We start from the raw sequence: 12,533 nt of genomic DNA, 5'->3' as shown, positions 1-12,533 counted from the left end.
TAATGAGCTTTTAAATGTATTTTTTCGTGGCGTTAATCGCATCCGTCCGACTAAACCGAAATATTTACGCACATGGGATGTGAGCATTGTGCTAGAACATTTGTCACATTGGCTTCCATCGGAACAGTTATCTTTAGACCAATTGGGCAAAAAATTAGTTACATTACTAGCCATTGTCACATCTCAAAGAGTTCAAACTTTAGCGTCAATTGAATTAGAAAATATTATTCAGAGAGAGGGGAAAATAGAAATAGAAATTCCAACTTATATCAAAACATCTGCACCTGGTAGAGCACAACCTATACTTCAATTGCCTTTTTTCAAAGATAATCCAGAGCTCTGTGTCGCTTCTACGCTTCATATTTACATAGACAAAACAAAAAATCTAAGAGCAGAACATAAGAAATTATTCATTTCAAGTAAAAAACCTTTCGAACCCGTATCGTCTCAGACCTTAAGTCAGTGGATTAAAAAGATATTGAGTGATAGTGGAATTGATATTTCTGTTTTCTCGAGTCACTCTACGAGACACGCTGCCACTAGTAAGGCTTGTAGCAAAGGTGTAAATGTGAGTGTGATTAAAGCGACTGCAGGATGGACTGAAAAGTCATCTGTTTTTGCGAGATTTTATAATAAGCCCATCATGAAAGATAATGAATTTGTTAATGCAATTCTATCATAATTACTTCAATTTCAATTTTTACATTCAGTACAGTTACATGTACACTTGTTCTTCTTGGTTTTTTTCCTGTTATTATCCTGTAATTAAAAGGAATAAAAAAAAAAAAAAAAAGTGTGCTTATACATTTAATTCCAAAGTTTAAATGTCACTCGTGTGATTAAATTTAATCGCTATAAATCTCTAAACAACTACTTCTTAAATTACTCGAGCAAGGATTGAAGTATAATTTATAATCAAACGAACTTACCTGTAAGTGAAGTTCGATTTGAATTATACTAAATCCTTGATCGAGTAATTTACACCCACCCATTTATACACACAAACATATATTATATTTTTTCCCTACCCCACTATAGCGATTAAACTTCTCTAAAAAATGAACTTATATCGGCGCGCCCGCGATATCGAGAGAGGCTTTTGTTTTTCTCTCTTAATAGTCGTGTGAAGTCCATCGAATAACGATGTACTACTTCTTAAATTACTCGATCAAGGATTTAGTATAATTCAAATCGAACTTCACTTACAGGTAAGTTCGTTTGATTATAAATTATAAGCTGTAGCACATTCTCGCGGCCCTTTTGTAATTAATAAAATATCATCAATGTATACTATGAGCAGAATACCTAATTTTTTTAAAAATGAAACTACAGGCTTCAATAATTTAGTAAAAAACACGGAGCTACGTTCAAGCCAAATAATAAACAATTAAATTCATAAAGCTTTTTTTCATATTGAAAGCGTAAATACTTTCTATGACATTCGTGGATCGGTACTGAGTAAAACGCGTGCTTGATATCAATAGATGCCATAAAATAATCTTTTTGTAACAAGCTGATGACAGTTTTGTGACTCTCTATCTTAAAGTGAGACGCTTCCACAACCTCGTTAAACTTTTTGAGATTCAGAATCAACCTGTGAGAACCATTTGATTTCGGTATAACAAAAATCAAAGACAAGAATTGGCCCGTAGTCGGGTTACATTCTGAAATTGCTCTTTTTTCTAAGAGCTCAGTAATTTTAGTGGAAATAATGGCTTTTTCTCTCTCAGAGTGTGTATGTTCAGGCTGAGAATACAGCTGGGTAGGTCGAGATTTAAAGGGAATTTTTAGCCCTTTGACCCAAGATAAGATATTCTTATCTGACGCAACGCCTGAACTGTTTACGTATAATAGATATACGACGTCGTCAGGTTAGAGCCTGTGCGACGTACGGTGATGCAGAATAATGCGTGCGAAATTCCTACACATATTATATATAATAATATCAGTCGAGCGGTTAAACTTCTACGACTATCACCGAGCATATAAAAGTTTGTGTGCGAGGTTAGACCTCCACGCAAACATAAAATAACAAGCCGCACGGTCTCGAAGACTTCGTGAGCTCTTGATTGATCGCAGCAAGGCTGCACGAATGTTACATTGTGAGTTCAACTTACGAGTCGACTCGTCTGAGCTGCTAGAAGAAGAACGAGACCGCGAACGTTTTCTTTCCTTCTTTTTCATCTTCCTCCTGAGAATTTTCCAAACCTGCTTGGCTATCAGTTGATGAGACTCATCGACCTCTGATGATGATGATGATGAGTGTCGACGTTTTCTAGATTTCCTTCCCATCCTGAAAGAAAAAACTACTCGCACTATAGGTTAAGTCGCGTGGTCACACCGACACACAAAAAAGGAATGAAGCTCGCTCGGCGGGGCGCGAGGCGCAGTGGCGGCAGCGGGCAACTTTTTCTTTGCTTTAAAAGTGTGGTAACAGTGCACATCTAAGGATACTACCATGTGATCTCTGAAGGAGGAGGCGCGTAGCATAATTTTTCATCATATTTTATCGTCCAAGTACTTCTAACAAAACCTATAAAGTAATATATATAAATTAATTAATAACCCAATGACTAATTAATTAAAATTCATTTTTATCATGCAAGACTTCTGATAAAAAACTAATGTATATCAATTAATTAATAACCTAAATACTAATTAATTTCTTTGACATTTATTTTTCAGTGGGAGAAATCCAAGCAACATGGAATAATATGGAGAAAAGCTTCCGTAAGAATTTTTCCAAAGAGAACAATTTACCGTCTGGCTCGGGAGCTCAAGCTCCAAATAGTTTTCAACAACCACACGATATGTTGTTCCTGGCATCATCCCTCTGCTACCGACAACCTACTTCTTCAATAGCTTCAATAGATTCAATAGCTTCAACATCTCATGGTATGTTATAATTTATGTTCAACAAAATTTTTTTTAATATTTTACCATTTTAACCAATTACAAATAATATTTACAGGTTTTCCATTAGCGACCATTTATAAATTCGCACCTGCTTCTTCAATAGCTTCAACATCTCATGGTATGTTTTAATTTATGTTCAACAAAGATTTTTTTAATATTTTGAAATTTTTTATTGATTAATTAAAAATTAATAATGAACAGCTTTGCACTCATACCAACCAATTACTTCATGCTATTTTCAAACCCGCATTCATACCACAATCCATTCTTTAGACAAGTGAATCCCTTAATCAAGCTGGATTTCCTATCCATCCATCTAATCAACCAAAACCATTTTTATATGAAGCTCCTAAATAAACACAAAAACATAAAATAAACCTAAAAAAACATAAAATAAACATAAAATAAACATAAACAATTTTACGGTTAAATAATACCACTTTATTTCTTTTATATGATGTGCAATATTACTGACCAAAAGGAAAGTATAAATATTAAAATAGTCAAGTTAAATTCATTCACAATATATAATTACAATATATAATTCACTCTTATACATTAGTTTGGAAAAATTTATCATCTTTCAATATTGGAGAGCTCAAATTCACTGTCGCACAAACCACTGTCATGATATCTTCTGCAAATGGAACAAGGTTGGAAGGCATTGTTGAACCTAAAACTTCAAAAGCTTTTATTCTTTGATTCGACCTCTCCACACGGACCCGAGCTTTGGCAACTTTAGGAGTTCTAATGGCATTGGCAGTATTAAATTGTTTTTGTCCTTTTAAGTAAGGAGGCTTAATACATTGTCACTGGTTTTTTTGGTATAATTCCTCAATCAGAAATCCACAGTCTACCATAATATAGTCTCCAGGTTGAAGCAAAGTCATCAGCTCACTCTGTTCAAATATTTTAGAGTCACTCGTCCTACCACCATACACTTTACTTATAAAAGAAATATCCCCTGCTGGAGTTACACCTGTCATAAACTTTAAGGTTACATTTCCTTTGTAGTAGGAGTATGCAATGATCTGACAACAAATTTCTTTTGGATTTTGAATGAAAATTTCTGTATAATCTAACACTATACGAGTATCTTCAAAATCTTCAAAGCACAATGGAATATTTTTTCTTATTTCATCTCTAGATGGCCATCGAATACACCCTTTTAGAACTTTACTCAACGTAACCAAAGTTTCAGTAAATATTCTTTGACACCGTTGTTCACTAACACTATTAAAAATAATAGCTAAGAAGCTGTAGCACAGATTTTGCTACAGCATGCAAAATGTTAATAACACTCTATCTCTTGTCTTCATCACTGTCTTGTGGTCTTCAAATCTATTACCAACAACTTCCACATATCACTTAACAATGGTATTGAAAATATCAAAATTTTCAATTCCAGTGGCGGCACTTAACTTCTTTTCACTTGTAAGGAACTCCATAAATTTACATTTACTTTCATCAGATGCACAAACATCTGCTTCATAAACTTCTTGAACCATATTGACTTCAGGCTCAAAGTGTAAATACTGAGGTCCGCTTGAATTTTGATTTTCCAATAAATCTTCACAAATTTTTTTGGCATCTTGAAGTTCAGCTTTCTTAAGTGTATCGCTCTCAGTGCCTATTTTCTCAATTATCTGTTTATTTGGTTTTAACTGATATCTCTCTATTCTTTTTTCCTTTGCTTCCATAGTTTTAGATGATCCTTGGCCAGGTAAATATAAAGAGGGGATTGATATATTCCTCAATCACCTTATGACTGCATGTTCAGCTGTAAAGTAGTATTTTCAATTAATTTATTCAAATTTAAATGTTTTCAGTATTCTGTTTATTAAGAAATCTTACCTGGAACACAAAAATCGTTGCCAGTGAAATGTCGACTGCAAACACAATCATTTTTGCAAATCTCCTTAAGATTAACTGCTTGCAACCAAGCATTAAGTTTGTCAACAAACCGCTTATTGTTGAAGTGGTCTGCTACCGTAACCTTCAATTTACCACGAGTCGGAAATACGTGCATGCTTATTCCCGGATCTGTTGACTTTTTTAGACACCGAGGAACCGCACAAATAGAAAAACTTTTTTTTTATATCACTACTATTGTTTTCCAACTCCATTTTAGCGTAAATTTAATTGAATTTTTAAAAAACGTCAATGCTCCCATGAGCCACCGTGTATAAGCTCCTTGGCTATAGAGGACATATTGGATTTTTTCCCCCTCCACGCGCTCGCATTACTTCCCAATACCCACTAGGGTATCTCTCGGAGCGACTACGGAAGTTTGCCTGTAATATCAGCGACTTAACTAGAAAAAACTTGCGCGAGTTCTAATGCAGAGCAGTACAGGTATGCCGAGTCTGGATACATCTTGATTGACAATGTAAGTGCGTTTTAATTGCGCAGTCAATTTGCATGTCCGAATGGCATGGCTAGAGTGTGCGTTTAATGGCGTATAAGTGCACGACTTTCAGGCGTAGCCGGCATTCCATTAGACGTACATCACGTGCACGTGCACAGAAAGAGTATATCAGTTTATTTTTCTTACTGCGAAACGACTTGCCGAACGCGTTACCGAACCTCGGAAGAAGTATGGTTCGTTGAACGCATAACGACCCTTTCTCTTGCAGGCACGACTTTTCAATGGCGACGCGCCACCTGGCGGCCGAGTCGGAAGTTTGAAAAGTCAAAAGGTGGGGAAAGGTGTTGAAATAATGAGGCGAGTATTTAGTAATTTAACCAAGTTCACTACTTAGAAGAGGTCCTAGGTCAAAACTCTCGAGTGCTCGTCGCCGTGAACGCGAAGACGAGAGTCGATGTGCTCTGGCTGGCTACCGAGAGACGACTCACTCAGTCGGCCAAAGTGGCTCGCTTATGTACACAGCACACCACGCGCTGATTGGCTGATGCCACGAGATGGGGACGAGTGCAGCAGTGCACGTCGTTTGAGTGGGGACGCACGCAGGGGTCTCGACGTTAGTGGGGATATCACAATTCATTGCCAAATGTATTTAATGAAAGATCATCTCTTATTTTTTAAAAAAATTCTGCTCGCTCCGAGCTCGCCGGTGCACAATGTTTGAAAAGTACAAACAGAAGTTCATAAGTTACTACTAGATACCGCATAGATTCATTTTCGGAAGCCAAAAGAGAAAGAACGAAGCTTCAGCATTTAGTAAGGGTAATTTCCTACATAATGTTACCTTTTCTGAAATATTTTTCAACTTGAATGGCCGTTCGTACATTTTTACCTCTCGTTTAAACATTATTTTTTGATAGTAATAATTTAAACCCCCCGGTAATGCTCAAAATTAAAACCTATCCCAAAAATGTTTCTTGTTCCACTGGTAAAGAGTTTTCTTCTGAAATTTTACGTTATGTGATACAGTTTTTTGCACCCTCTTCAAATACTCTAACAATTTTATAGATTTTTGTATTTTGTAAGTGCAAAATACTTTTGTGGGTCGAAATACGTGTAATCACATTTCTGGAGCTGATAATTTTTCGAATAAAGAAATTAAATAACATAATTCTTGCTACTCATTTGTACTCAAGGACTGAGCCATCAGTTGTTCATTTGGCAGCAGCATCGGAGCATCTCAATTCTGCGCGAATGCCTCTTCTCTCGTAGGTTTCTCCTATGGCGATAATTGTTGCAACTTCGTGGGACCAGGTGAAGCTGACCATAGGAAGAACGAATAGTCTCCCGGACAATCTGCTCATGGCTGGCGCCTGCAATAAAAAATTACAGATTACTAAATAATATAAGCAAACAAACAAAAATTAGATGGAAATAGCAGGGTAATAAAAGAAGTAAAGTTAACCAAACCAGCAAAGTTAGTCCAGCACATCAGTGATAGTTTATGTTACCTATTTATTATTCTGACGGAAAATTTAATAGCAACAAGGTTGATATACGCATCAAGTGAAGCAAAAGTACAATAACCCTTTATTTCTTGAAACGGTAGACTGCGCAAATGGTTCTTAGTATACTAATTCTTCCATTTTTCTCAAAATAGCTAAGTTTATAGCATGTTTACTCTCTTGAGATTTTTACAGGAGCTTGTGCAGATTAGTTTGAAAACGTGTCTCTTGGGTGTCATCAGGGTATAATTATTTATTTATAAAATCTATGAACTGATAAATCCAAATTATTTTTGAAGTTCGTTGCCACATAAGTTAAGACAATTATTGTCTGAAAAATTTTAAATCACTCAAAGTAAAAAATTATCCTTATTTTTCCTGTGTTTCGATTTTGAACTATTCGATGTTATAGACTATAATATGTGCTGTTAACTCAATAACATCTTTTCTGAATCAATAATGAAAATGATAGATATTCAAATCACAATCTAATATCGTAAAATCTGTCTTACATGTTACAGAGACGATAATTTTCGGACTCTTTCAACTTCGACTTTGAATATATTCTATTACATATCCTTGTAACTACGCAATATGCTAATGAACATGATTTGATTTTTTTACAATGAAGATGAATAAATGGTTTCGTTTCACACAAAGTATAGTCATACGTTGGAAGGTACCTACATTCTTATGCACTTGGGCTTCTTTCTTTTCATTTTTAACTTACTTTGTGGTGACCTCAAACGATTTTCCATTTTAGTGTATGTAGCGAAGAGTGAATGCCTCAATCAATTATTCTTCAGCGATGTGAGAAGAAAGAAGTCCCATTATTTTTATACTTTCATTGTGCTTTTAATATTTTAATGGCTATTGCGATCGTTCAATTACTCAAATGTTTTATACTTAAGATTATTCAATAATTAAGACCCTAAAAAGTATGTCTAACTCTTGTGAGCTTGCGTTTGAAGATGTTTTCGAGAGCAAAACAGCATAAAATAGAATTTTTCGAAAAATTTGAAGGATGGTTCACTCATTCAATAATTGTGAATGGAATCTTTATTCCATGGAAATGTCAAAAAATTAAATCATAGATCAATTTTGAAATTGTAATACAATGGTCTTGACACTGCTTGTATGGTAAAAACTTTTTATTATCACTCATTTGTTAAATTACACGAGAAAAGTCTCATGGAACGGATTAGCAGACTCAATTCAGTAGCAATAAAGGAATTCATTTCAAGGAGAGCAAAAGAAAGAGTTCGTAAGAGAGAAACAACAGTAAAGCAATTAGTGTTCCTTCAATTCACTTAAATCGGTGTTTCTTCTTTCAAATGATCTCTTAAATGGCTTTTCCCGCTGTAGTGGCAGTGTCAGATCATCGCGCGAAGTTGCATTTCACGCGAGCAAACGTATGCGACTTTTCTTTTGTAAGCGGAGGCGACTCAAGATTTTCTACACTTTGAACTTTCTTTTTCTCTTGCCCATCAACTCGCTTTCGCTCTTTCTCTCTCCTTTCCCCTCTTTGACAATGCAGCAGGTGGAGTTAAATTTTACTCGAAAAGGACTGTGATTTTCCACTTTCGCAAGAGATCAAATACAAAGTTTTTCAAACTGTAGAGTCGTGCCATTCAAGTCAAGTCCGAACTAAGCGTAAAAACAAGTTTTGAGTGACTTACAGAATTTCATTGCAACGATCTTACCTCATTTGTAAACACCTAAGTAACTATGATAAAACTTTTAGCCTTCGGCTGATTTATGCATTATTGCAATTTATTTTTGTTTGCACACTTGTTGTAAAGTTTGTTTAATGTGATTTTTTTGTGAGGGTCAGCTATCAAAAGTTTATTTCTAAAAAAATGATTTCCTCGTAGATTAAGCCCCTGCAGCTAAATTATAGCTCATGTATCGATGAAAAGACAAAAACTAGCGCGGAAGTGCGAGTTAATAATGTTCAACGACATAAGTAAGATCAAACCAAGAAAAAAACGGAAGAAACTAGCAACCGATTTATTATTTCGATAGTGTTTTAGTGTGAGTGCGAGTGTGGAGAAGGAAAAGCGCGAAGGAAGTTTTACGAGTAGCGTAGCGGCAGTAGCGGCTGAGGGCGCACCTGCATATCCGGAAATTTATCATCACTCGGCGGTGCGCAAAGCTCGAGACAGAGAAGGAAATCGTCTCGAGATAGCGATACGCTGTTGAAAGAGCTGATATAGACGTAGAAAGTTAAGACGCCGTTGTGGGTGTTATACTGACTATCTTGGCGAAATTTGCTTTTAGTTCTATTACAAGCCAAGCTCGGGTATTTATTCATTTATTATGCGCTCTAAAAATTTTCATACCGATTCGCGCTGTATCTCTGTGAAAAACTCGAGAAGGAAAAATAGATAAAATTAAAGAGTATAGAGCACGGTATGGTTGAGGAAAAAATCATTATCGCTGCGAGAGAGCTGCTAAAATTAACCCAAGAGAAAAGAGCTCTCGAGTCGCAAAGAGGAATATTTGCAACCGCAAGAATAATAGGCTCAGTGTAGCGGAACGTACGAGCTTTCGCGCTCGCGCGCGCATTTCGAGAAGCTCGTGCGAGCGAAGGGGGGAAGAGGGAGGCGAATATAAACTTGCGAAAGCTCGGGGTGCACTTTCGCAGGCTTTAACGATCTCTGAGCATCGTAAATTCTGTGCAGTCGAGTATGCGTGTCACTTGGCGACAAGGACGACGAACGAGACAATAAGTAAGAGTTAATGCCGAAACATCGTAACGTCCGTCGCGCTAGTATACCGCTCGCTGCCGCTGACGACGATGAGAAATCATGTGGTGCGCACATCCCTCTTTCGCTCTCTTTCGCTCCCTCTCTCTATTTCGCGAATGAATATCCTATATAGCGAATACGCTCGAGTACCCGCAAACATCGAGCGCAAGAGGAAGAGAGAGAGAGAGAGAGAGAGAGAGATCCCTGTGATTGATTACGATGTGTATACGTTGATTCATGCCTGTATTCATTTGGCATAATCAAATAATTACACTTGGCTCCTATCGAATGACGGATAGCGCCGATAGTCGGCTGCTGCTGCTGCCGCATGTATAGTGGCGTATACGCAGCTCATTGTGTACGTTTGGGTGCAGGATAACTTTGCTACTTCAAAATATATACTATTATACCACTCGAGCTTGCGCGTATACATTAAGTTTCGTCGGTGCGAGCTTCACGCGTGCGCGCTAACTTTGCATTCGTTTCTATCCTATGAGCTATTTTCGTTGTATTATTTGTTTCAGCGATTTCTGCATTGCGTTATTAATGAACAGCAAGCTGCAATCGATAATTATATTAGGGTGTTGCAGGTATCGCGAATTTTCGAGTCGAGATTTAAACCGCACCGCTGCACGATGGTCGAGCTTGGATCGCGCGCTCACACGAACACGCACGTATGCATATGCACGTGTAGAAAAGCTGCAATATCGACCGAGCGAAATGGACGCGGGCGTCCTTGAGGTCCGAGCCGGTCCTATATAGCGGCGCACGAGGTTCGGGCAAGCACACACGTACTACACACATCCATTTATCTGTTATAGTTTTGCATTCGTGTGTACGCGCGAGGGTGGTGTATGCGCTTGGTGTGCGCACTTTTCCCTCTCTCGATTCGCTGGTGCGGCACATACATATCATACTCACATAGCTCTAGTTATATGTGTGTATGTGAGCAATTCTCTAAATGAAACGCATTTTTGGAGGTAGATTCGCGGCAAATTTTTTTTTCAACCTACGCGGATACGGACCCCCAGGAAATGTTTTTGGGGGTCGGAACCATTGAAATTTCAATAGTGCTTACTTTTATAGCTACTTTTGTGATTTAGAGGACAAAAATCATGTTTTCTCGTAAATACGGCTAATTACTCAATCTCTAAGTCGCTGAAAAAGTATCAAAACTCATCTAAAAAAAATAACTGGCTACTGTGTTCGATAGGAAATTTTCTCAGCTTTTCAACGGTGGTATCAGATTTTCCGATAAATCGCACATTCACCGCGAAAATCGCCATCAAACATGCCAAGCTAAATATCTCGAAAAACTCGGTACGGAAAAAGTGATCTTTGAGGTTTAATTTCGATTTTTCCTTTTGAAAATGAAATTTATCGGAAAATCTGACTACACCATAAGAAAGCTGAGGAAATTTCCTATCGAAAACATACCTTCATTTATTTTTTGAGTCGAATTACAATGTTATGCATGGGAATTTCTTTTAGTTTGTTCGCTGTTTTCTGTTTCCGAGCTGATTCAGCTCGGTCGCGAGGTTTTCGGCTCGCTGTAATCAAAACTAGCTCGTAACTCCACTGAAAAAATAAATAAAGATATGCTTTCGATAGGAAATTTCCTCAGCTTTCTTATGGTGTAGTCAGATTTTTCGATAAATTTCATTTTCAAATGGAAAAATCGAAATTAAACCTCAAAGATCACTTTTTCCGTACCGAGTTTTTCGAGATATTTAGGTTGGCCTGTTTGATGGCGATTTTCGGGGTGAATGTGCGATTTATCGGAAAATCTGATACCACCATTGAAAAGCTGAGAAAATTTTCTATCGAACACAGTAGCCAGTTATTTTTTTTAGATGAGTTTTGATACTTTTTCAGCGACTTAGAGATTGAGTAATTAGCCGTATTTACGAGAAAACATGATTTTTCGTCCTCTAAATCACAAAAGTAGCTATAAAAGTAAGCACTATTGAAATTTCAATGGTTCCTACGTGGTTACATGTTCCTAGGACCCCCAAAAACATTTCCCGGGGGTCCGTATCCGCGTAGGTTGAAAAAAAAATTTGCCGCGATTTTACCTCCAAAAATGCGTTTCATTTAGAGAATTGCTCATGTATATGTACCTGTGCCCTCTTAGCGCGCCCCGAGATTAGCTCGCTCGTGAGCGTGACGTCGGGGCTTACGGCGGAGAACAGCGACGGTAACCGAGCCGTCAGACTTTTAAGACCGACTCTCTTTTTCAAAAGTTTTCCGCCAAGAAATTTTCAAGTTCTCTCTCTCTCTTTCTTTCTTTCTTTCTCCCTCTCTCTCTCTTTCTCTGCCCGATGGATTGGCCTCCTTTAAGATTTTCAAAGTCTTAGAGAGGCATCATTTCGCGCTGATTTTCGCTCGCACGCTACGCGAAATTGAAATGTTCGTCATAGTCTATAAAGCTCTAGCGGAACAAGAACTTTAAACCACGCAAAGCGCTGAGTATTTTCTTCGAGATTGGAGGAATTTTTATTTTCTTGCAAATTAAAAAAGAAAAACGAGAAATATTGAGAGAGAATAACGAGGAGAAAATATCACTTCATTCGCTGAATGAAGAGCGCACGAATGACAATTCAAGTAAATTCTTGGGTTAATTTAATTTGATTAAAGAAAATTCTACGGTTGATTCAATATTTAGGACAAGGTAAATGCACAACTTTGGGATTAAAATAAGCTCGAGAATGTGGCATTTAGTTTTGCCATCGAGCAAATAACGTAAATCCCTACTATCCCAAGCGCATCGTCGCCGCTCGTTGAATATCTTAATTCTCGGCAGAGGTGCAGTGGGCGCGGTGTACGTAAGGAGGAGAGAGCGGCAAAACGAGTCAAGCCATACGGCGCTTATGGTGTCTGGGACTTGAGTCAAACGCAGGCTCTTTCACTCGACTTTTGTCACTGCTTTGAGCGCGCGCGCGCGAGTGCGACAGGCATCCCTTATAAATACGAACGAGCGCAATATAATGCGTCGCT

General features: G+C 37.6%; 1 protein-coding gene across 1 annotated transcript; it reads right to left on the bottom strand.

Annotated features, from left to right (window-relative positions):
• Positions 1-3,232: 3,232 nt before the first annotated feature.
• LOC106660038 lies at positions 3,233-4,945 on the bottom strand. Its single transcript, XM_014382849.1, has 5 exons — positions 4,771-4,945; positions 4,290-4,546; positions 3,730-4,190; positions 3,537-3,663; positions 3,233-3,265 (listed from the first exon to the last, which is right to left on the bottom strand). The coding sequence occupies exons 1-5, from the start codon at positions 4,943-4,945 to the stop codon at positions 3,233-3,235; spliced, it is 1,053 nt and encodes a 350-aa protein (XP_014238335.1).
• Positions 4,946-12,533: the final 7,588 nt, after the last annotated feature.

Source organism: Trichogramma pretiosum, unplaced genomic scaffold, assembly GCF_000599845.2.
Source record: "Trichogramma pretiosum strain Unisexual culture from Peru unplaced genomic scaffold, Tpre_2.0 scaffold29, whole genome shotgun sequence".
Classification (NCBI taxonomy): Eukaryota; Metazoa; Arthropoda; class Insecta; order Hymenoptera; family Trichogrammatidae; genus Trichogramma; species Trichogramma pretiosum.
Note: the sequence above shows the minus strand (reverse complement) of the source record. Positions and strands in the feature narration are given on the sequence as shown.

What these genes read in the sequence shown, in the direction of transcription:
- LOC106660038 (XM_014382849.1), bottom strand. Translation starts at nt 4,945, where the DNA reads ATGCACGTATTTCCGACTCGTGGTAAATTGAAGGTTACGGTAGCAGAC. An exon ending in TTGATATTTTCAATACCATT is followed by an intron (nt 4,191 to 4,289) that starts GTTAAGTGATAT and finishes TGCATGCTGTAG; the next exon opens with CAAAATCTGTGCTACAGCTT. An exon ending in CAGAAGATATCATGACAGTG is followed by an intron (nt 3,266 to 3,536) that starts GTTTGTGCGACA and finishes GTGTTTATTTAG; the next exon opens with GAGCTTCATATAAAAATGGT.